Raw genomic sequence first — 24,122 nt, 5'->3', positions numbered from 1 at the left:
GATTAGAGTCCTTTTCCATTATCTCCTCCAATTTGACACCTCTGCGTCACCTAAAAGTTGACCCAAATTCTTTAATAAGTAAAAGTGTCATATGAAGTAACTGTTGAGATGTAACGTACAACCCATAAATAAATAGTGCCATCAGCAGCTCAGCGTTGTCCAAAACAAATAAATAATCTTGTGGTTGACTGCCTCGATGGCAACCATTTAGATAAGCAATTTATAGTCATGGTAATCGAAATGAACGGCGGAAAGAGAGCTGATGCCAGCAAAATTGCATAATAATAATATTTGCTATTAGTCTTGTTGGAGAAAAATTTTATAGCTAGGAAAGTGATATTATATAGTCTGAAAATACTTTGGTGAATATGAACAGAAAATATGGCAACCTGGTTAGAAAAAAAAAAATGAAAATATGGGACACAACAATCACATCCAACAGTGCTTTTTTCTCTATGAATTACGAGGCAAGCAGTGGCAGGTAGCACTATTGTAACACTCAGTCACTCAATCTTCTTGGATGTGCAGACTTTTCTCACAATATCAGATTTCAATTTGCATCCACGAGAGAGAGCTTCTAGGGCCAGGGCATCAATTTTTTGCTCTTCCTTCTCATACACGTAGAAAACTACAAAGGCAGCAGGAACCCCTGGAACAATAAGACAATAAGGAAACTAAGAGTCAAGTCGGGGCAGAAAGAAACTTTTTGAGGCCTCAACTACCAAAGAATGAGTAAGTATGGCAGTCCAAAGAAATATGTAACTTGAGAGATCGAGAGAGAGAGAGACCTATGACAAATAAGTTCCGAAGTGAAATGGTCCCAAGGAAGCTGAGAACCAATAGGGAGAGAGCAACCTACAACATCACCGGTAAATATAGAGTAACCATCAGAAACGAAGAGAGCTGCAACACTATAAATTACTTTGAGAAAGTTTTGGGAAAATGGCGTCTCACTAGTATATGCATCCTGGACCTCTTTAGGCACACTCTATCCCAGTGTTAGAACTTAAAAGTAATGCATCAATGCAGTACATGAACTTATACGCAATCAAATGAATAGATAGCTAGAAGCACAAAAGAAGATGGGAGCAGCAGAGCAATACCTTAATGAACAATAACCCATCGTTTCCCTTGCCAAGAGATTTTAAAGCTCTAACAGATGCATTCCATGATGAGGCTACCGATCTGGTGATTTGTTTCAACGTCTCTTCTGATAAGTAGAAATGTGACGAATCAAGCTTCTGAATTTTATACCCTAATCTGGAACAGTGAAATTTTATTTGTAGTTGGTAGTTAGCTTAACTTCAAATTGAGAGCTGAGCAAAATAGACGTTTTCAAACTAAGCAGCATATGAATATATACTAGAAGGGCATAGGCCATACATCTTTTCTGGTAAACTGCCATGGATGAACACAAATATTGAAGCTGCCAGGAGAAGCTTTGAAAGCATAGTAATTATTGTAGATCCGGTTACAATGAAGTTGTAGTAGATTGCAATCAAAACTAATAACGCCTTGAAGGTTTGCTTTTTATCCTTCCAGAGTAACGTGTCAGCAACTGTCAAAGGCAACAGCAGTAAATGCATTGCTTCATTTAGTGCAATATTTGAGTGCATGCATATTGTTATTCTCTCATGCCGACTCAATCATAAGGATGTCATTATGCCTGTTTTTGGTGAACCTTTAGAAAACATCAAATAAGATGAATAGAAACTGATGATTCATACCCATCCCGCTTCCAAGATATATAGAAGCTTTAGACGGCCCTTCTCTTTTACGTGGTTGTTCAGCCCTCAAATGTGGGTATGACTCGATTGTCCTTTTCAGACCCTCCTGCAGAAAGTATGCATCACATTGTCACAAGAGAAGTACCTAAACCAGAATTTGGGCCAAAATGTACAGTGACAGGCTGACTGCTTAGACCTTTATAAAGCCTCATTAATAAGTGCAAAACAATAAGAGAGATGTTTGACGCAATATTCTCTACTTTAATCACAGCACAAACAACATCCTAATCAAAGATTCACAATTTCCCGGCATATACTGGCAACTTTCATTCAGACAGATGCTTGAAGTGTATTTATAGCTGGCTCAAAGTATTAAAACTCTAACTTATGATGGTTAACTTTTTGCTAGCTCACTATATGAATTCATCAAATACCAAATAACCAAGCAGGTCAGCCGTCATGCAACATGAAAAGGCGATATAGGTATGAAAAAAAAGAAGACAAAATGTAAAATATTGTATTCCCAGTGTCAAGTGACATGTTGATTAAGAAATGAAGACCAATGAAGTAGAAGAAATGAAGTATTAATAGAGTCCGAGTCTGAACCCCAAAATAGCATGCATGGTCTTGTCTAAGGACTTTCTCATAATGTTGTTGAATTCAATAATCTGCTGATTAAAAGTGGAGAGGTATAAAATCAAGGTGGATGCATGTGGTTGGATGTTCCATTGACTCTGCTAAGTGCAATTCAATTCATTAACAAAAGGACTTATGACTCTATATGTGAAACATTATAGAACCTGAAGTGATACGATGGGTGTGTAGCCGATTCGATCCTGTGCTTTTGAACATTTAAAAGATCTGCTGCAAGAGAGGAGTCTAACTCTTGAAGGGGTCAACTGTGGAACTTTCATTCCATATGGGCCTAACAGCTTATATGTCCACTCCACCACATGTGCAATTGGCATCACAACAAAGGCAGGGATTTTTATTCTTGGCCTGCAAACAACACCCATTCAGGGAAAATGGAAACCAAGAAACAAAAATTGCAGGTTATTCAATTATATAAAAAATAGGAATTAAAGCCTTACAGGTAGCATGAAGAAGGGCCATTAAACATAGGCTCTGAGGTGTAAGTTAGGATATACATCATTCTTTTAGTAGTGATGGACGACTACAGTGATTACATCCCAGGTGTGCTTAAAATGAAAGGATTAAGAAAAAGAAGTACCTTTCATAGCCAAGACCTTCTAGAATAAGTGAGACAAACTCCCAAAACTTGATAGGTTCCATATTGGTTATAAAATATGCCTGCAAAAGCAGTCTCTTTTAGCCAGAAATGCCAAAATAGTCTCTGTATACTTTAGCTTGACATCAAGTGGACATGCGAAGTAACTTTTAAAAGACTGCCAATCTTTTAAAGCAAACATAAGGATGCAAGACTCTGCCATCTTTTAAATGCAAGCCTCACGGTAAAACAATTGCACTTAAAGTTGGAATTGTTTGATTCCCCCCATATAAGAAAGTTGGACTTGGAAGAAGATAAAAATTAAGCAAAGAAAAAGAAAACTGAAATCTCTCTCTCTCTCTCTCTATTTTTTTTTTTTTTTTGGTCGAAGTCTCTCTCTAATCTTTATTTCAGTGGAATACATATAGTGTTGGAATACCTGTCCCGCAGCTTTTTCTGCAACCGTCCCTTCTGATGCTAGAGCTCTCTCTGCACATATATGGGCATGTGCCACGTTTTCAACATATGTGAAATCGTAAATGTTATTGCCATCACCAATAATGAACTGTTCATTCGAAAAAAGAAGAGAAAAAAGTGAGCATTAGATATTGTTGAAGGAGGACTTTATTAACACTGTTGCAAGGAAGACGAATGTGTGAAGTATACCACCAACTTACTTACCTTGGATTTCCCTGCTCTGGCGGCAACCACTAAAGATGGAACCAGCAACCTATCACCAGGTCCAAAAATGCTGCTAGGGCGTATACAACATGTTAGAAGCCCCTTAACACCATTTGCCTTGATTACCAATTCTTCTCCTTGGGCTTTAGTTGCCGAATAGAAATCATTGTGCTGAAACCAGTCATACAACACAACCCAGAATTATAGACGTACTGAAGTACAATCTTGCATTGCTGAGATTCATTCAATTAGCAATACTAGTACCTTAGGCGGATATGGCAAAGACTCCTCCCCATCAAAAATCCCATGAATCCCATCAAAGACAACACTAGGAGAGCTAGTATAGAGAAGTCTCTTTACTTTTAGCTCAGTACAAGCATCAATTACATTCTTAGTTCCTGCAAAGCATTAAGCATAGAACATTGCATAAACCCCAACAGTCCAAACTCCAAAGAAAACAAAAAAGAGAGAGCAAAAAAGCAACATTTTGATTGTGTACCTTCCACATTGACCGAGTGATGGAGCTGGTAGTTGTTGATGGAAGAATTGGGAGCCGCCATGTGGAACACGACCTCAGCTCCTTGAAATGCTACAGATTGAATGCAGACGAGCATGTAAGATTGAATTATGCAATACAAACTAGCCGCCATTAATACAATTTCAAGCTTGAAGGAGAAAACTGACCTTGAAGAACTTGGCTCTTGCTGCGGAGGTCAATGGCCACGTACTGGGCGCGACCGGAGCTTAAAGCTTCGGCGAGAATGCCATTTTCCTCATAAGGTTCTAGATCAACGGTGGAGCCGAGGTCGGCGATTCGGACCCGAAACACGTCGTATCGGATCAGCATCTGAACCAAATGGCGAGCCGCGAAGCCTCGGCCGCCGGTCACCACACACCATTTCTCGTCCCCAGACATAACAAGAAGAAGAAGGTGGTAATTGGGGAAAGTGAAGCCAATAAGGATCTGACAGTGGCACTGTGAGTCTGAGTAAGCAAGGAGACGAAGAAGATGACGGAAATTCCGGGAGAATGAGATGGAAAATCAGAGGAATCAAGTTGACGACGGATTTAGATGAAGATTCGTTGATGACCCACCCGCCAATCGGCCCAAAATCAACCCGATTTATTTGGGATTGTGGCCCAAAATAATAAACTGGGCCTTGGAACGTTGGCCCAATAATAGCTTTTTGACCAAAAAACACTGAGACTCAGCTTCAACGAGGAGTCCTTCGCTTGCGAATTGCGAGTTGCGAACTTTTTGGTTAATTTTCCCTCCCTTTCCCCTGCTCCAAACAAATTTTGAATAGCTTCTGTAAAAACCATTCCTTTACGGCTTTTCTCCTTCTTGTATGTTAGACAGTTCACAGTTTTACAAAGAACCAGACAATTTCTGCGGAGTGAGAGTAGAGATAACAAGAGAAGACTCAAGAGAGAAGAGAAACCAAACATGGCCTCCAAGTCCAAGCCTTTCTCCTCTACCAGATTCAACTCCATAGTCGAAGACGATGATGATTTTCAGATCCCTCTTACCCAAACAGCCACAGCTTCCAAGCCGTCCAAGAAACTGAAGCGCTCCAAACCCGTATGCTCCGGCAAGGAAAACATTCCCCCCAATTTTTTCAGCAGCCAAGATTCTATTTTGAAGCAAACCCAGGGTTTCGAATCCACGCCTATTGAAGATTTCAGCTTGGATTCCATACCTGCAAGCTTCGACTATGGGAGCCTCGATGGTGATAATGTCGCTTGCTCTTCTGCGTGCGTTGATGAGGAAAAGGAAAAGGAAAAGGAAAAGGGATCGTTAAAATCAAAAGGGGGTTATCTTTGCAATTCGATAGAGTCTAAGTTAATCAAGCCTCGAGCTGATTGCAGTTTGGATTCTGGTACCGGCAACTCGCCGAATCAGGATTTTGAGGAGCTTGATGTGCTGCTCAAGCTCTGCGATCAAGCAGAAGAGGGAGAAAGTGTTGGTGTCAGTGGAATGGAGGAAGGGTATGGAATTGTGGAGGACGAAAATGCGGGTTTGGTACAGTGCCCTCTATGCGGGGTTGACATCTCGGATTTGAGCGACGAAGAGCGTCAGGTCCACAGCAATGAATGTCTTGACAAAGTGGAAATTGAAGCTCAAGATGTAAGTGTAAAGTTTCAATCTTTTGGAAGATTTTCCCATTTGATTGTAATTGCTAATTGAAGTAGTGTTGGGTATTTCATCTCAAGCAGGCTTCGATTCCTGAAGAGGACCAAAGGGTACCTCAAGTTTCTGGGCAAGTTCTTCAGTGGCTACGCAGCCTGGGCTTAGAAAAGTACGAGGATGTTTTTGTTCGAGAAGAAATTGATTGGGACACTTTACAATGGCTCACAGAAGAGGTATATAACATAGCATACACTTAGTCATTTAACAATGGATAGTTGAGAACTTGAGAAACTACACTCACCCTTTGGTTGCTTTGTTAATGGATTGAATTTGTCTTTTTAATTGGTTTCTTGTACTGCGAAGGATTTGTTCAGCATAGGCATTACTGCACTTGGTCCACGAAAGAAAATTGTGCATGCCCTTACTCAACTTAGAGATGGGACTACTAGTCCTGGAATTGAAGCACAACCAAGAAAAAGGAGCGCTAGTGGAGTTGGGACAGTCAATGATGCTTTGGAAGAACCAGTTGATAATAGTAAAACAGCTGCAAACAAGTTGATTACAGATTATTTTCCAGGTTTTACTACTGCTAGGAAGCAAGTTTGCACCACCTCTAGAGAACAGCAAAGGGTAGAAAAACGTGGGTCAGGTTCTGATCATGTGACCACTCGGAAACTCAGGGATATTCCCTCGTGGTGTTGCATACCAGGAACACCATTTCGAGTGGTAAGAAGCCTTGCAAAGGATTGTAAATGTTTCTGCTGTATTAGATTAAGGACGAAGACATTTCTCTAGCATGTAGTTGTTCTTCAGCTTTAGGATAAGTTATGGTGCTTTCACCTTCTTCATTTATAATCACTAGCCTCTCTGCACACGCTTACACGCATGCGAGAGGCTTTTTTTAAAAAAATTTAAATTTAATTTAGAATTAAAAAAGATAATGGATAGTTGTGTTCCATAAAAATAGGATCCATTATCTGATTTTTCTTTTATTTTTTATTTTTTATAATATGAAAAAGTGTGAATTTACCATATTATCCTCATTTAATTAATAATTTCAATTCTTAATGTTTGCATTAACCAAGGACATTTTTTGGTATTTTGAATGTTTCACCATTCTCTGCCTTTTGCTTTATATAGATAGATGAGGCAGGTCTTGTTGCTAAGTTCATTTTTCTCAACATTTGCAGGATGCGTTCAAATATCTTAGGCGGGATTGTTCGCATTGGTTTCTCACTCACTTTCATATGGATCGTAAGAATGCTTCTCTTTTCTGGGTTAAATTTGATCTTGCTTGTTAGTCTGGAAACGTACCCCAGTTGGAGTGATGGCAACTACTACCTTTGGCTAATAATGTGCAGTCATTTGTGGGTCAAGGTTGTCTGGTTTGATATGATTGCATTTGTTACTGCAGATTATCAAGGTCTAACGAAGTCCTTCTGTCATGGAAAGATTTATTGTTCTTCCATCACAGCTAAGCTTGTAAATATGAAGATTGGCATTCCGTGGGACAATATAAAAGTTCTACCTCTCAACCAAAAAATCAATATTGCTGGTATTAATGTGACCTGTTTGGATGCAAACCACTGTCCTGGTTCTGTAATTATACTTTTTGAGCCACCCAACGGCAAGGTGTGGTCCAAACTTACTTCCTGACCCACTCGGTAGTACTCTGGTATATTTTCTTTTCCTGTCTTCTTTTTGGGTAATGATCCTGGTTCCTTTTGTATTTAGGCTGTTCTACATACAGGGGACTTTCGGTTTAGTGAGAATGCAGCAAGCATGTCTTTTTTGCAAACATGTTCTATCCATACTCTCATCCTTGATACCACTTACTGTAACCCACAGGTGAGTCTGACCCATGAATTGTGGCATTATGTCAAAAGTAATTAACTCCTAATTTCCGTAATGTCAATATACTAGCTAGTATATGTTTTGCCATTACACTATGCACTAGTCTGTCTGGGACATGTTGATACTTAATTTTCAATCTTTCCTTTCTACCCTCAGCAAATAGTTAGTTCGTTGTTTTATCATTGGAAAGTATAGCACATCATACGAATCTAGAACGAATTGAATTTTACTCCCATTTCATGAATTTTTGCAGTATGACTTTCCAAAGCAGGAGGCTGTAATACAGTTTGTCATTGATGCCATTCAAGCCGAAACTTTCAACCCTAAAACTCTATTTCTGATTGGCAGCTATACTATTGGTAGAGTTCACTGCTCTAACATATCCGTACCAGTTTATTGCTCTATATCATTAGATTACTTTACGAAGTGGTCATTATATTTTCTTGCTATTATCTCTTTAACCCCATTTCACTCATCTCCCTCCCCATCCATGTGTTTTATTTTCATTTTGCAAAAGGAAAGGAACGACTTTATTTGGAGGTTGCTCGTGTGCTCCGGAAAAAAATTTACATCAACCCAGGAAAGCTGCATATTTTAAAATGTCTGGATTTTCCTGAGGAGGATATGCGATGGTTTACATTAAATGAACAGGAAAGCCAAATCCATGTGGTGCCTATGTGGACACTTGCAAGCTTCAAGCGACTGAAGCATATATCCAATCAATATGCGGTGAGGGGTTACCCTTTTTATTAATATGTTATGACCTTGGTATGTAGATATACCCAGACATATTTTTTTTCCTCAGTATAAGTAATGTATTAGATGTATACTGCAAATTCTAATAAAGTCTGGTCTCGGGATAAGATATTTGATTCTCTGAGGTTTGTGAAGTTGTATTGTGTTATGAATTTCCTGCCTAGATTAAGTTACCCTTTCCGTGAACTCAAATTCTACTGATTTAGATGGGCTTAAAAGAATGTGGACTGAAGTTTAGAAGTGACTACTATTTTGACTAATTCCTTTCTGCTGAACTTTCAGAGTCGATTCAGGCTTATTGTTGCTTTTTCTCCAACTGGTTGGACTTTTGGTAAAGGAAAGAAGAAGTCTCCAGGAAGAAGGTCGCAGCAGGGTACCATTATAAGGTGACATTTTCCTCTCCATTTCCATAGATGGAAGCTCTTGACAGTTAAACATCATGCAATAAAGTAATAAACACTCCCCAGTAAAAAAGATGGTGCGGATTTTGTAAACCCTACTGTTGATGTAAGCCATGTCACCAGCGGTTGAATTTTGCTTTTCTTGTCAAACATAATTTAGGCTTCTAGCTATTGCATGTGAGCGTAGCTTTTAAAGTGAAGCATGAATTGATGCCTACTTTCAAATGTGTGAAAAGTTACAGATATAGTGTAACATGTGACTAATTAGAGATGATGGTCCTTGCAATGCAGGTATGAGGTCCCATACAGCGAGCATTCCAGCTTTACAGAACTCAAAGAGTTTGTGAAACTTATATCTCCAGCTGACATAACACCGAGTGTGAACAATCATGGACCAGACTCTGCCAAGGCTATGATTTCTCTTTTGTCATCTGAATCGCCGGCTTAAATTTGTAATCTCCTAATAAACGTTTACATGCTGAATTTGCACGTGTAAATGGTGGGCTTAGGTTCTTGTTCGACAGGAGACCAACTTGCCAGAGTAGTTATACTCTTCTATAGGTGGTCATTTTGAGGATGAAACTTCATGCTTGCATAGCTAAATTTGTAATCTCCTGACTAGCTGACTTTGCTCATTTGACGACTATTCTTCCTATAAATTCGGATTGTCCAGTGCAGTATAAAGAAAAATGCTACTGGCAATCACACATTTCTTATAAAGAAATGTTATTGACAGTCGCACACGCGTGTATGGATGGTTATTAGCCATCAGTGAAAGTGCGTTCCCATAACCCATCGACGGCTAACAACCATGTGTACGCAGATGACTGTCCCTACTACGACTATAGTAAAATAGGTGAGATCTACTGTTAGCTTGTGTAATGCGTTTCACGTTTGAATGATATTAGAGATGGAGACGCAGTACCAAAAGAATTGATCAGTATTATTGCCCCAACTGACAGGACATGTAATGTGGTTATCCAATCCAATAAGCATCTTGATCAAAACTTATTCCACATGCCTTCTGTTTTTTTTCTGAGTCTGGTAATTTTGTTCTGCTGTGATTATATTTTCTTAAGGATAAAATGAAACCAGAACCTGGGTAAATATAGTTGAACGGTGATGATGATGGTAGCTGAACCAAACCAAGCCGGGTAAAGCCAGCTAATGGCTTGAAGGCAATCCCTTCAACCACCTCCTTTAATTTCCTTTTTCGGCTTTTGTTTCGACTCTATTTAATACTCACGAGTCACAAGAAACCCAACAAAGCGTGACATCTTCACTCACATCCATAACCAGAACTAATAAATTCTCCTCAAGATAAGAGAAAAACCAGGAGGAAGAAGAAGACTTACATTTGGACTTGGAATTCACATACCCCAAATTTCATTCCATTAATGAAAAGAATTGAAGGCACTTAAATGCCCCCAACTAATCCCTCATCTGGTTGGTTCTAGTTGGTATTTGCATTAACTCTTTTCCACCCACCACCTTTGATGATCAGATAAATATTAACCTCCTCATCACATCCCTCTTCACAAGAAGATGCCAATCCCATCATCCGCCATGGCTAGCGAACGAGATCTCTTGTCCACAGAGATTGTGAACCGTGGTATTGAGTCTTCAGGCCCCAATGCTGGCTCTCTCACGTTCTCAGTCAGAGTCCGAAGGCGGCTGCCAGACTTTCTGCAGTCAGTAAACCTAAAGTATGTGAAGTTGGGCTACCACCACCTCATAAACCATGCCATATACTTGGCCACAATTCCTGTGCTCGTGCTGGTTTTCAGTGCTGAGGTTGGGAGTTTGAGTAAGGAGGAGCTGTGGAAGAAGCTTTGGGACGATGCACGTTATGACCTTGCAACTGTGCTTGGTTTCTTTGGTGTTTTTGTCTTCACTTTGTCTGTCTACTTCATGTCACGCCCTCGCTCCATCTACCTTGTTGATTTTGCTTGCTATCGCCCTCATGACGACCTAAAGGTTGGTTTTAACTTAATCATATTATTATAGTCACTAATTAAAGCATGTTTATGATGTGGGACAAAAAGAATTGATGGGTACATGGTGCTTTGTGATGTTCTTCATTAGGTGTCCAAGGATCAGTTCATAGAGGTAGCACGAAAATCGGGCAAGTTCGATGAGGAAAGCCTAGAATTCCAGAAGAGAATTCTGAACTCATCAGGCCTAGGGGACGAGACATATATCCCAAAATCAGTGATCATGTCGACCGAAAGCACGGCAACCATGAAAGAAGGCCGAGCGGAGGCCTCAGCAGTAATGTTTGGGGCACTCGATGAGCTCTTCGAAAAGACCAGGGTCCGTCCGAAGGACATAGGTGTCCTAGTAGTTAATTGCAGCATCTTCAACCCTACGCCATCCTTATCAGCCATGATCATAAACCACTACAAAATGAGAGGCAACATTTTGAGCTACAATCTTGGCGGTATGGGCTGCAGTGCCGGGATCATAGCCGTTGATTTGGCTAGGGACATGCTTCAGGCCAATCCTAATAACTATGCTGTGGTGGTGAGTACTGAGATGGTGGGATATAACTGGTACCCTGGTAGTGACAGGTCCATGCTCATTCCTAATTGCTTTTTCCGCATGGGGTGCTCTGCCGTGCTGCTTTCAAATCGCCGCCGTGATTACCACCGTGCCAAGTACCGGCTAGAACACATTGTTCGTACACATAAAGGTGCCGATGACCGGAGTTTCAGGTTCGCCATTTTCATCTTGCTTGCTTGCTAATTATTTTTTGCATTTACCATTGCGAAATTCCTTACATAACAAGTCATAATACATTATGCTTCAACATTTAATAAGGGCAACGTTAATAACCACTAGAGTTCCCCTTTCGCTGTTTGAAAAGAGAGCTATTAAATTTGGGACACAAGTTCAATCAAGTAATTGACCTTCATCCTAGAAGAGAGGTTTCGCTCTGGATGTTAGAGTGGTCCATGGACTAGCATTAGACAATATTTTCGGTTCAACCCATTAATTTTTTTTGGGTACAAGGATAAACGAGAAAGGTACCGTGTATCAATTTACAGTATCTAGTTATTGTAAATTAGGCTAACGGATCCAGCCCAGTGAAAAAAGGCCTTGACTTGCAAACAAGAGATCTCATGTTCGAACCCCATGACATCATTTGTGTGTGTAAGAAATCCTCCTCCTATATAGTTTAAACTAGGGCCTAACCAAAATAGACCCATACAACTAAAATAATCTAGACAATAACCCATCTATTTTATTACATTTAAATAAAACCCAATTTTGAATTGGATGCCAAAGTGTTCATAAATTATGACATATTTACAAATCATGCCATCAACCCCTCTTTGTTGCTGAATATTTTTCTTCTTAAAAAAATCCCTTAAAGTTAGGATTTCAATAATGTTTTTAACTAGGCATTCAACGTGGTTTCTATTTTTTTTAATCCATCAATTTCCTCTAGGAGTCACAATTTGAACCCGTGCAGTAATTAGGGTTGACTATTTCTCTTTTTTCTATTGGGGAGTTTGTTAGCATAAATATATATTTGTCTCTTTGATAGTTGTGTAACAATTTTTGTATACTTAATATATCTAACATATCTAGGTACATTATAATTTTCCAATATACGTAGATAGGTACATTATTTAATATACAAAAATATAGGTATATTATTTATCCATAACAATTATTAAATTTGAAATTTTGATATAAATAAAAGGAAATAACTAACCAATTAATATGAAATTGAAACAAAATATGGTCAGGTTGTCGGATTTGGAAAAACAGACCAAGTTTTAATTATATATTTCGTTTACAAAATATAACCAATCATAGTAAAAAAAAAACATAATAGGTATATTAGAACCAATCAATTTCAAAAACATACGACACTAATTACACACCAAGTTTTAATTATATATAAAATAAATAAATAAAACTGACCCACAAAACTTATGCAAAATTGAAACACCATTATGACATTAAATAGCAAACAATTTGTTGGAAAAAAAAACGTTAAAATGCAAGTAGGGTAATTTAGGAATTGAAAAAATATAACATTTAATAATATGTTAAGCTTGATTAGGTAACTTGCTTAGGTGGATCCTAGTCATTGGGTTTTACTTATAAAAATTGGGTTTAATTTATAGAAAAATAAAAGGATGGGCTGTAGGTAAGGAAAAATGAATTTAAAGTGGAAAACCCAAATTTACTATTTTAACTATTGCTTGTACTAAAAAAATGTTATTGTAAATTAGTGCTTGGTACTAATTAATCACGACCCTTAATCCATGAACTAACCTTATAATTAACTCAACTACAACATGTGATGCCACAGGTGTGTGTACCAAGAGGAAGATGAAAATAGATTGAAGGGGCTGAAGATCAGCAAAGAACTAGTCGAAATTGGTGGCGATGCTTTGAAAACCAACATCACAACTTTGGGACCTCTGGTCTTGCCCTTCTCAGAGCAGCTCCTCTTCTTTGCTACATTGGTTTCAAGGCACTTGTTTTCTAGTGGAGGCACTTCACAGCCATCTTTATCGTCACGCAAGAGGCCATACATCCCCGATTTCAAGCTTGCATTCGAGCGCTTTTGCATTCATGCAGCAAGCAAGACAGTGCTAGATGAGCTGCAGAAAAACCTAGAGCTTAGTGAGGAGAACATGGAGGCTTCTAGGATGACACTACACCGTTTTGGCAACACGTCAAGCAGCAGCATATGGTATGAGCTGGCTTATTTGGAAGCAAAAGAGAAGGTGAAGAGAGGAGACAGGGTTTGGCAATTGGCATTTGGTTCTGGGTTCAAATGCAACAGCCTTGTTTGGCGGTCCATGCGCCGCGTTAGGAAGCCTTCTAGAAATCCATGGCTTGAGTGCATTGAAAGATACCCAGTGAATCTCTAAGCTAAGCTGGAGATAAATGTGTTCTTCTGAGAATTACAAAGGTAGAGAGGCCTAATTTTTCTTGGATGACAGTGACGAGAAGAAGAAGTGACTGTTACGAACTTTCCTTTACATTGCATTTGCTTTTTCTTTTTTTTTCAATTATCCTTTTGGCTTTTGGTCTGAATTTTAATTAGGGTATCGGCAAGTCAGGCATAGTAATGTGCTGCTTCTTTCTTTGTAAAGTAATTAATAAGAAGGTATTTGAATTGTGATACTTCTGAATCTGTTTATAGATGGATCAGTGTTATTTGCACTGCTGCAAAGAAGTGTTTTGTAGAATGGAACCTTGATTTACTGCAATAAAATTTCCCTTTTGTGTCTGCTTTTGCATACGTTTTAATTATTTAGCTATATTCTTGTAGCAAAGCTGTCACGTACCTTTCAAGATCTGACCTTATAAACAGCTACTTTTTGTACGAGGATGGTTGATGGTTGATGCTTTCAAGTTTCAACCGGTGGCAGTTGGCAGTTAAGTGTCACATGTAAGTCATTCCGGCTCGAGGTTGTGGGTATGCAATGACTCTGGTGATGAGAGTAGCCAATCTCTCCCTAAACTTTCATTCACAAAAAAAATACAGTTTTTACTTTCCAAATCTAGGTAGTACTACTAGGCAGTAAAAGCATGATCTTTTCTATTTATTTTATACAAGCCGAAACGCTCTTAACAACGTGAGCCTTAACCACAAATATTAGAAGCCTATAATCACTAAAACTCAAAAAGAGTTTATTTTTACACGGGATCACCAAGCCTTGAAATCACTCTAACTTTGTGTTAGCATAAAATTAGGGCACTCATTGTTGCAACCATGTTCTTGATTTCCCACACTCAACAAACTCAAACCATACCAGAAGCTCCTCTTCAATCTAAAACCTCCCACATATCCTTCTATAAAATGAAATTTTGAGACCTACCCTCATTACCAAATTCCCGTCTCAGCCTAATCCATCACTTAAAACCGTACCATGGCAACTGAAATTTGGCTTATGATCTTGATCCTTAGCACCATTTTAATAGTTGGCGCAAAAAGTTCACAGTACAAGGACCCCAAGAGTGAGACCCTGAGGCTGGCAGCTCGAGATGCCATAACAGTAACCATCAATGAAGTTACCAACACCAGAAAATTCGTCAACACGATCCCACAGCTTAAGACCATACAAACATTTGACACGCCGGTGCTTGTTGATTGTGTCGGGGGCTTGATTAGTGGTTTAAGCAACACGCAAAGCGTGCTTAAGAGGCTGCGACATCTTAATAGGGATGTCACCTATATCCGTCCAATCGGATGCTAACTCGTTGAAGAACATGGTGAACCGGTTCAGAAACTTCAACATGTGCCAAGTTGCTCTGAGAAATGTTGATAGGACCATTGTGGTAATGCTGAACCGGAAACTTGAGGACGTCAGGTTTCTCAGCTCAAGCTTAATTGATTTGATCAACATATTATAAATGTAACAGATTAGCTCTTTACTGATAATGCTTGTTGGAGGCCCAGTTGAATCAATTAGTGGGTTGAGTCATTCTATAGTGAGGGCCCTATACATGGCCCTTAGGTGAGGTTCTATCTATTAACTGTTGAATTAAGCTAATCAATTTGATTTAACGGTTAAGAAGTAGGACCTCACTTAAGGGCCATAGCCATCACTATAGAATTCTTGTTAGGCATGCGCCAACGGTAAAAAAAATTTGAACTCGCGTACGCTGACGTCAGCCCTGCGCCAGCTCCAACGGGTAGAAGCCAGCTGTCAAGCCCTGGGCGCTCCGATCTGCTTCTCTCCTCCAATCCAACGGCTGGCATTTTTTTGGCAATAAAATTATGAACAAAAATCGAATTTTTTTTAAAAAAAATACCAAAATATTCTGAATTTTTTTTTCTATAAATACCTTTCAATACCCTTCACTTTCAACACCAATCCTCATACATTTTCTTCTACTTCTACTATTATTCACTCTTTACTCAACATTTTCCTCTCATTCAAATTGTATTTTTATTTCTTATATTTATGGCTTCTTCTATCGAAACCGGAGGGGCATAGAGCACCATGGAAGATGTTTCCTTATGTGAGGCTTGGCTCCAAATTTGTCATTGTCCCGTGACAGGCAATGAGATGAAATTTTTTCATATGTGGAAAAAAATTCATGCCGAATTTTGTGAAAAAATTCCGAGGTCGACTCGTACGGAAATGGCATTGTCTAGTAGGTGGAAAATTCTCAATAAAGAGTGGGGAAAATGGAGGGATGCCTTGGCCAAAGCGATGGACAACCATAGAAGTGGGGAAAATCTTAGTAACGAGGTAAGTATTTTGTAATTTGAGTTTTATTAAGTTTAATGTCCTAATATATATATATATATTTTATGTTTATTGCATTTTCAATATTTTGTTAATATTTCTTGCATATTCAATATTTTGTTAATATTTCTTGCATATTCAATATTTTGTTAATATTTCTTGCACTTCCAATATATTTGTAAGGTTAATTGCATTTCCATTATTTTTTTTTTGTTACTTGCATATCCAATATATTTTAAATATTTCTTGCATGTCCATTTTTTTTTTTTTTTAAATAGATGATTCAAGCACAGATGTGGTTTGGTGCAATTGGGCAAGGCAAAAAAAGTTTCAACCATCATGAATGTTGGGACGTGGTGAAAAATTGCAAACGCTTCAGAATAATTCCCATGGGTCCCGTCGTTATGTTAAACGAGACGCCACTCCGTGATTCAATGACATCGGATTCACCTATCGATTCCCCTATGAGTCAAGACTCACCCATCGAAAAGGAGCCGAGGCCCATTGGCCGAAAGGCTGCGAAGGCAAAGAAATGGGGTAATTCGAGTAGTAATACATCAAAATTTTTGGAGGAAATTGCAAGGCAGAGCGCCATAAGAGTTGAAATGGAGCTGAAACGCCAAGACAACGAGATGGCAATGCAAGCACAATATGCACAAGAAAGGGAGCATTTGCGGAAAAAAGAGATGGACAAAACGGATCGGGAAACCATGGCGATGGATACAAGCCATATGTCCCCTGAAACAAAACAATTTTGGAAGCTAGAACGAAGGGATGTTATGAGAAGAAAACTTTTCCGGGATGATGGGCCTAGCAACACGGATTGGTTAAATGATCAAAACCATTAAATTAGTTGGCATACCTTTTATGTATTTGTATTTTTCATGTTTTCTATTAAAGTTCTTGTAATTCATGTATTTTATTTTAGTAGTAGTAATTCTTAATGACTTGTATTGGCTTTCTTTATTTAATAAACAAAGCATTTAATAAAATACCTTTTTATTCAACATATTCCATACATCAAACAAAACATAATTTAAAGGAAAAACCACAACCAAAGCATAATAAATAATAAAAACAAAAACTACAAACAAGGCACAATAATAAAAACAAACCACAACCAAACCATAATAAATAAAAAGAACACAACCAAACCATAAATAAATAAAACCTAACCAAAGCATCTATTCTTCATTGCCTTTCACCGCCCATAGATGCTCCATCAAGTCAAGTTGACGCCTTTCATGAATATACGAAGATTGCATCTCTGTGTATCGATCTATCATACGGGTCATGAAACGACCATCCCTAACCAACGGATCCGGCTCAAATGGTTCTCCACTTGGCCCCATAGGCCTTTCATAAATTCGTGTCAAGGCCGTGTTCATGGGATCCGGTTCGTAGACCTCTGTAGCTTCATAATCATACTCATCCTCCACAATCATATTATGGAGGATGATGCACGTCATCATAATGCTTCTGAGGACCTCCTCATCAAACATACGGGCTGTACCTCGAATAATCAACCACCGAGCTTGAAGGATGCCAAAACACCTTTCGACATCTTTCCTGTATTTTTCTTGATATGTAGCAAATAATTTTTGCTTTTGGGATCGGGGATTCGGAATGGATTTGACAAATGTGGTCCACCTCGGGTAGATGCCGTCAGCTAGATAATACCCCGTCTGGTAGACTGTATTGTTGACTTGATAGGTGATATTGGGGCCTTAGCCGCTCAAAACATCGTTGAAGACTGGGATTGACCCAGCACGTTGAGGTCATTTTGGGATCCAACTACTCCAAAGAAGGCATGCCAAACCCATGTGTCGAAGCCAGCAACGGCTTCAAGGATGATACTTTTTTGGCATTTTCTATTTCCGTAATCACCTTGCCAGGCAGTTGGGCAATTCTTCCATTGCCAGTGCATGCAGTCGATGCTGCCAATCATTCCTGGAAATCCTCGAGCTTCGGCTTTTTGTAGAAGCCGTTGGAGGTCCCTGGGCGTAGGTCTACGTAGGTAGTCCCTAGTGTACATAGTTTCAACTGCGTCACAAAATCTTACCAAAGCCTCCAACGTAGTTGACTTCTCCATCCGGGCAACCTCATCCACCTGATCAGCAGATGCTCCATACGCCAACATTTGTATAACAGCTGTAAGCTTTTGCTCCGGAAGAAGTCCGACAACCCCAGCAGCATCACACTTTTGAACAAAGTATGCATCATAATTGCAAATATCATGCATGACTTTATTGAACAAATGGGGTTGCATTCTATATCGCCTTCGAAAATCAACATCAGAGTACAAACAAGTTGGGATAAAATAATCTTCCAAAAGATTCTTACCCCGAGACTGCCTATGTCTGTCCACATTCCGGCGACAGCCGACTTCTGAACCACGGCGGCAACCTTGGTTCTCTTCATCAAGCATAGCCACTGCTATGACAACTTGTTCATCTTCTTCTCTCTGCAACATATTTCTTTCATCTGCTCTACGCCTTCTCTCATTTGTTTCTCGCTCTTGCCTCTCCTAGCATCTCATAAAATCTTCCATTTGAGAATGGAGTATGAATTCTAAACTCTCAGAAATGAAAATATAGAAAGATGTGGTGTGAGAGGTATGAGCTTAACCTCTGGATTTATAGAAAATTTTGGCTAGATAGAGATGCCACGTGGCTTGATTTGATTGGATGAAAATGTTATCTGAAATTTGAAATTCATCCGAAATTTGAAATTTGAAATTTATCTGAAATTCATCAGAAATTTGAAATTTATCTGAATTTTGAATTTTGAAATTCATCCGAAATTTGAACCCAAATTTATCTGAAATTTGAATTTTGAAATTCATCCGAAATTTGAACCCAAATTTATCTGAATTTTGAATTTTGAAATTAATCTGAAATTTGAACACAAAAATCTTATCCGGAAATTTTATCCGATTATTAATAGTCTTGACATGTAGGAACCCGAAAACCTTGTCCGAAAATATTATCCGAATTAATTATTGAGGTAAAAAAAATTTGTGAAAAAAACAAAAAAATGAATAGTAACTGCCCTTAGCCATGGCAACGGGTGGAAACACAAAATACTATTTGCAAGGGCAACTACTATTCACACGTGAATAGTGGCTGCCCTAGCTCCCCCCTTGCCATGACTAAGGGCAAATGGGTGGAGTTGCTCTTAGTGGGTCGACCCAAGCTTGGATCTCACATTTGATTCAATGCAGGCCCAGCTTTTTATATATTCATTTTTGGTAAATTATTTATTTATTTTGTTTCAAGATTAATCTCCAATAAACTTATGTTCGTAATAATAATCATCGCAGTGAAAGAAAGACAAGAGGAATAACGTAAGTTTTTGAATTTTTTATTTAATAACCATTCATTTAATGATAACTAAAATTTAAATAATATATTTTCAAAATTGTATTTGACCCAAGACATCCTCTGGAGACTACTCGTTTTGTTTCATGCACATTGTTGGACCTTGAATCTGGAAAAATGTATAACAAAGACCAAAAGTTCCCTCGTTTTGAACAAAAACTGAGGGTTTAGGGTGGGAGAGAGATCTTGATTTAAATTTAATTTGGCAAGTGGTTTTGGGTCAAAAATATAAATCAAACACGTTAATTTCTATGACCCAATTGATGAACTGAGTCAAGTGACCCATAACGCCATCAACCCAAAGGTGTGCTGTGAGAAATACCAAAATTCTCTACGTATTTTCAAGTCAAATACTTCTTTACTCGGGTAGGTTTTATTTTACAGCTTATAAAAAACAAAATAAGAATACGTATTTTCAAGTTCTTGACCGAACAGTCGCCTGTACTGGACAGGACCGTGTACATAGATGGTTGTTGAGAATCCAGGTTAACTGAATTTCCATTACAAGAGTCAATAAAAAGGGACATGTGAGAAAAACATGTAAATTTAATCGATTGTAATAGAAAATTGTTAAAATTGAGAAACTAGGAGAAAACGATCTCTTGCAACTCTACTCTAATATATGGGGAATCGACCTCGGTGTAGGAGCATACACACTATCTTCATTAACTGATCTAATTCACATATATCAAATCACATGATCCACACTTCATAATAAGAAAAAATTATCATACGAATTTTGCGTTCGATTTAAACTTATATGTTGTCAGATTGATAATTCGGACTATAAAATTAGATAATATTTTGAATATTGCATGATAATTATAGATTGAAAGGTGTCCATAAAAAGGATTGGCTGCGTTGACATGCAAGGTTAGTTTTAATAAGAATGAGAGGGGTCAAGGCAACGTGCTACACGTAATGGCACATATGATATTGTCATGTGGTCTTTGCCGCGGCAAATTATCCGTACTCGGTTCTACCAAGACGAGTTGGTTTAAATTAAACCCTTATTATTTGACAAATAAGATCAATTAGAGCGATGATTAGCGAACGCGCCTATAACTATTTTCGAATTAAAAAAATATATCAATCATTAGAACAATATGAACCCTTTGATAATTGGTATTAGTGCATGTACTTGTGACATAATTCAGTGAGAGAGGAACAGTGGAACTACCATAATTTTAGATTAATTTAGTGGACTCGGATCTCAAACTATATCACAAAACACCAACACATGCATGGTACAACTTGTATATCCATGGGAACACAAGAAGTCAAGCTAGTCTTATGCCAACTAATCCCATATAATTAAGTTTACGTCTCCCAATTTTCTATTAGATTGTTATGGACTTAGGTACTGAATCTACCAACAACATTTTTAAATATAATTGTAGTATACAACTAGGTTTAGAAGAAGAAAATGTCAACCTTTCCTCTCCATAAATAGGCCTCATTTCTCAAGTCCATACACATGCAAAAATCCATTACAAACTCATATATTGTGTTTGCTTATACTGTCCAATCCAAACATCAAAATGGCTGCTGCTGATAACCAAACCCGCCTTATTCATTCAGTGTCCAAAGTAGGCATCATAGGGGCTGGTATTAGCGGAATTGCTGCAGCCAAACAGCTTTCAGGTCACAGTCCTGTGGTCTTTGAGGCCACTGATTCGATTGGGGGTGTTTGGAAACACTGCTCTTACAATTGTACCAAACTCCAAACCCCTCGATGCGATTTCGAGTTTTCTGACTACCCTTGGGCTGAGAGGGACAATTCAAGCTTCCCTTCTCACCTTGAGGTCTTGGATTATTTGTATGCCTATGCCACACACTTTGACGTGTTGAAATATGTCAAGTTTGAGTCCAGGGTGGTGGAAATTCGTTATGTTGGTAATGATCAAGCCACCCAGCTGCCTGTGACTTTGAAATCCAGGCAGTATGGGAATCTTTTGACCGGCCATCCTGTTTGGGAGGTCGCCGTTCAGACGTCCGGAGATCCAAACATCATTCAGGTTGTTTTTCCCTGAAAATTGGGTTTTACACAACTTTTATTTTAGTCACTATATATCTTCTTCATGCATGCTTATTGTCTTTATGATAAAGTTTGCATGACTTTAATTATGTTTTGATATATTTATTGGTAATATCTTTCACTTAAAATTCATCTAGACATTCTTATATAAGATATGTAATCAGTAATACAATCAATAAACTAATGTTATATGTCTCGAATTATATGTTGTGAGACATACCATAAAATTTACTTATTGCGCATAGTTGTGTTTGTGATGTGAAAATTAACTGGAAATATGACACATTAAATCATAAATATGTGAACTTTTTTTTTTGTTTGTTAACTAATACTTGTTTGGATTTTGCAGTGGTATGCATTCGAGTTTATTGTGATTTGCATTGGGAAATATGGAGACATACCAAGAATGCCAAGTTTCCCGCGCAACAAAGGTCAAGAAGTATTTCAAGGCAAGGTCTTGCACTCCATGGATTACTCTAAGCTTGACAACGAAGCCGCTCGTGAGCTCCTCAAGGGCAAGAAAGTTGCAATTATTGGCTACAAGAAGTCAGGCATTGATTTGGCTATGGAGTGCGCCGAGGCAAACCAAGGTATATTTATTTTAAAAAAATCTCATCCTAAATCCTAATTAGTGATATTAATAATGCTTAAAACAAAAAAGTAAACCCACTTAAGGGGACAGAATGGTCAAACTGGTGGGAACTGTCAGTCTGAAAAGTGACATTAGCAACATATATTATATATTAAACTCGGTTGACCACACGTTATCAGTATATTACCAATTATAGGTTGCTTTGGGCTTTAGCAACAACTTAATTAGCCAAAATTAGCATCAATTTACAGCACATCATGATCACTTAGCCAAGCCAACGGGATCTAGCCCACTCGAAAAAGACCTTGATTTGCATATCAGCGGTTTTAGATTTGAACCCACATGACACTTTGGTAGTGTGTGTGAGAAACACTCTTCCCTTGATAATTTATCGTTTGTATTATATATATATATATATATATATATATATATATATATATATATATATATATGTAGCAAATGATCAAGTGGAGATTTAAAACATAAATTGACATTTTTCTTTTGGTCAATTCAAGGACCCGATGGGCAAGCATGCACAATGGTGATAAGGAATTTGCATTGGACTGTTCCATCTTACTGGATTTGGGGACTTCCATTTTTCCTGTTTTATTCAACAAGGTCCTCTCAGTTCCTACATGAAAGGCCAAACCAGAACTTGTTCAGAGCCCTGTTTTGCCTTCTTTCATCCCCTATGGTAAATTCATATTTATCTCTTATTAATACTCACTTTTACACTAATTATACATTGTTCAAGGGCAAAACTCAAACTTGGGTACTCTTTTTTTTCATGAATAGAGGATGGCAATTTCCAAGTTCATAGAGTCATATTTGGTGTGGAAGCTTCCACTTGTGAAGTATGGACTGAAACCAGATCACCCATTTGTGGAGGACTATGCTTCTTGCCAGATGGCTATTTTGCCAGAGAGTTTTTTTGCTGAGGCAGACAAGGGTAAAATATTGTTCAAAAGGTCACCAAAATGGTGGTTTTGGAACGGAGGAATTGAGTTTGAAGACAACACCAAATTGGAGGTTGATCTTGTGCTTCTTGCCACTGGCTATGAGGGAAAGAAGAAGCTCCAATCTGTGTTACCTGAGCCTTTCCGCAGTCTTGTGGTTGACTCTTCCGGGACAATGCCCCTATACAGGTATGATACGTTGTCAAACTGTTACTTTGAAACGAGCATAATAGTTTAATAATAAGCCAAAGTGGTATAAACCCTTAGAATTCTTAATTGATTATATGAATGATTGCACATGTTATTTCAGGGGTACGATCCATCCATTGATTCCCAACATGGCATTTGTGGGGTTCATAGAGAGTGTTTCTAACCTGCACACAGCAGAGTTGAGGAGCAAATGGCTAGCAAGACTAGTTGACAATGAATTCAAGCTTCCCACTGTCCAAGAAATGCTTGACCAGATCAGCAGAGAGATGGAGGTGATGAAGAAGACGACCCGGTTTTACAAGAGACACTGCATTTCCACTTTCAGCATCAACCACAGCGATGAGATATGCGAGGAGATGGGATGGAAGTCTTGGAGGAAGGGCAACTGGTTTTCAGAAGCTTTTAGCCCCTATAACAGCCGAGACTATTGTGAAGAAGAAAACAATAATTAAATTCGAGAAGTGTAATCTGCGTTGAGCTACAAAGAAGTTTATTTTGATTTTGGAGTGCGAATATCGGCTCCCTTGAATTTTATTATAGTAATTAACCTTACCTATTTGTATGTTTGGGGACTTAGGCTCTTATGCACCCCATTTGCTGATGTATGCATTTCTTTTCCATATTCATATTATTCATATAAGCTGTGTTAAGATGTTTGATCAATAAAGTAATAAATTTGTGAAATTGAAATCTTATGCCCCAAAAGATGGAGATTTTGCCCCTTTGTTAAGCTTGAACACAAGTGAAGCTAATCTATTATAAAGAAACAAAGAGCATATTCTACTTATAAAAATAACTTTAAGAACAATTATTGTATGGAACACTGTGAGTCATATTATTTATAATTTGTCCTGCAAATGTGGTTCAAATTCAATCCATATGAACTCTGCTTAAAGAACAGAAATACAACTAGGATAGCCAAATTGTGTGTCCTCATCACAA

General features: G+C 38.3%; 4 protein-coding genes across 4 annotated transcripts; 3 read left to right on the top strand and 1 right to left on the bottom strand.

The window, feature by feature from the left end:
• Positions 1-274: 274 nt before the first annotated feature.
• On the bottom strand, positions 275-4,689 carry LOC110749482 (3beta-hydroxysteroid-dehydrogenase/decarboxylase). The gene is made up of 12 exons (XM_021949594.2): positions 4,321-4,689; positions 4,136-4,225; positions 3,901-4,034; positions 3,637-3,807; positions 3,395-3,520; positions 2,959-3,038; positions 2,528-2,726; positions 1,728-1,833; positions 1,384-1,558; positions 1,104-1,260; positions 789-855; positions 275-649 (listed from the first exon to the last, which is right to left on the bottom strand). Exons 1-12 carry the CDS (start codon positions 4,550-4,552, stop codon positions 504-506), a joined length of 1,683 nt encoding a protein of 560 aa, XP_021805286.1. The 5' UTR covers positions 4,553-4,689; the 3' UTR covers positions 275-503.
• Positions 4,690-4,860: 171 nt separating this feature from the next.
• LOC110749449 (sterile alpha motif (SAM) domain-containing protein) lies at positions 4,861-9,393 on the top strand. Its single transcript, XM_021949564.2, has 10 exons — positions 4,861-5,764; positions 5,854-6,000; positions 6,131-6,493; positions 6,958-7,021; positions 7,182-7,399; positions 7,502-7,615; positions 7,875-7,980; positions 8,139-8,350; positions 8,660-8,763; positions 9,070-9,393. The coding sequence occupies exons 1-10, from the start codon at positions 5,084-5,086 to the stop codon at positions 9,224-9,226; spliced, it is 2,166 nt and encodes a 721-aa protein (XP_021805256.1). The 5' UTR covers positions 4,861-5,083; the 3' UTR covers positions 9,227-9,393.
• Positions 9,394-10,292: 899 nt separating this feature from the next.
• Positions 10,293-14,035, top strand: KCS10 (3-ketoacyl-CoA synthase 10). Its single transcript, XM_021949566.2, has 3 exons — positions 10,293-10,755; positions 10,864-11,492; positions 13,106-14,035. Exons 1-3 carry the CDS (start codon positions 10,324-10,326, stop codon positions 13,671-13,673), a joined length of 1,629 nt encoding a protein of 542 aa, XP_021805258.1. The 5' UTR covers positions 10,293-10,323; the 3' UTR covers positions 13,674-14,035.
• Positions 14,036-20,889: 6,854 nt separating this feature from the next.
• On the top strand, positions 20,890-23,826 carry LOC110749460 (putative flavin-containing monooxygenase 1). The gene is made up of 5 exons (XM_088247369.1): positions 20,890-21,402; positions 21,772-22,012; positions 22,530-22,708; positions 22,810-23,159; positions 23,281-23,826. The coding sequence occupies exons 1-5, from the start codon at positions 20,926-20,928 to the stop codon at positions 23,630-23,632; spliced, it is 1,599 nt and encodes a 532-aa protein (XP_088103495.1). The 5' UTR covers positions 20,890-20,925; the 3' UTR covers positions 23,633-23,826.
• Positions 23,827-24,122: the final 296 nt, after the last annotated feature.

Source organism: Prunus avium, chromosome 1, assembly GCF_965620075.1.
Source record: "Prunus avium chromosome 1, drPruAviu1.hap1.1, whole genome shotgun sequence".
Classification (NCBI taxonomy): Eukaryota; Viridiplantae; Streptophyta; class Magnoliopsida; order Rosales; family Rosaceae; genus Prunus; species Prunus avium.
The sequence above is the reverse complement of the archived record's forward strand: the minus strand, read 5'-3'. Positions and strand labels throughout refer to the sequence as shown.

Excerpts from the sequence above, each read along its gene's own strand:
- KCS10 (XM_021949566.2), top strand. The coding sequence starts at position 10,324 with ATGCCAATCCCATCATCCGCCATGGCTAGCGAACGAGATCTCTTGTCC. Across the intron at positions 10,756-10,863 it reads GCCCTCATGACGACCTAAAG|GTGTCCAAGGATCAGTTCAT; the intron begins GTTGGTTTTAAC and ends GTTCTTCATTAG. Across the intron at positions 11,493-13,105 it reads GCCGATGACCGGAGTTTCAG|GTGTGTGTACCAAGAGGAAG; the intron begins GTTCGCCATTTT and ends GTGATGCCACAG.
- LOC110749460 (XM_088247369.1), top strand. The coding sequence starts at position 20,926 with ATGGCTGCTGCTGATAACCAAACCCGCCTTATTCATTCAGTGTCCAAA. Across the intron at positions 21,403-21,771 it reads GAGATCCAAACATCATTCAG|TGGTATGCATTCGAGTTTAT; the intron begins GTTGTTTTTCCC and ends TGGATTTTGCAG. Across the intron at positions 23,160-23,280 it reads GGGACAATGCCCCTATACAG|GGGTACGATCCATCCATTGA; the intron begins GTATGATACGTT and ends ATGTTATTTCAG.
- LOC110749449 (XM_021949564.2), top strand. The coding sequence starts at position 5,084 with ATGGCCTCCAAGTCCAAGCCTTTCTCCTCTACCAGATTCAACTCCATA. Across the intron at positions 7,400-7,501 it reads TTGAGCCACCCAACGGCAAG|GCTGTTCTACATACAGGGGA; the intron begins GTGTGGTCCAAA and ends TTTTGTATTTAG. Across the intron at positions 8,764-9,069 it reads CAGCAGGGTACCATTATAAG|GTATGAGGTCCCATACAGCG; the intron begins GTGACATTTTCC and ends CTTGCAATGCAG.
- LOC110749482 (XM_021949594.2), bottom strand. The coding sequence starts at position 4,552 with ATGTCTGGGGACGAGAAATGGTGTGTGGTGACCGGCGGCCGAGGCTTC. Across the intron at positions 1,834-2,527 it reads CACCCATCGTATCACTTCAG|GAGGGTCTGAAAAGGACAAT; the intron begins GTTCTATAATGT and ends TACTTTCTGCAG. Across the intron at positions 1,261-1,383 it reads GGCAGTTTACCAGAAAAGAT|ATTAGGGTATAAAATTCAGA; the intron begins GTATGGCCTATG and ends TCACTGTTCCAG.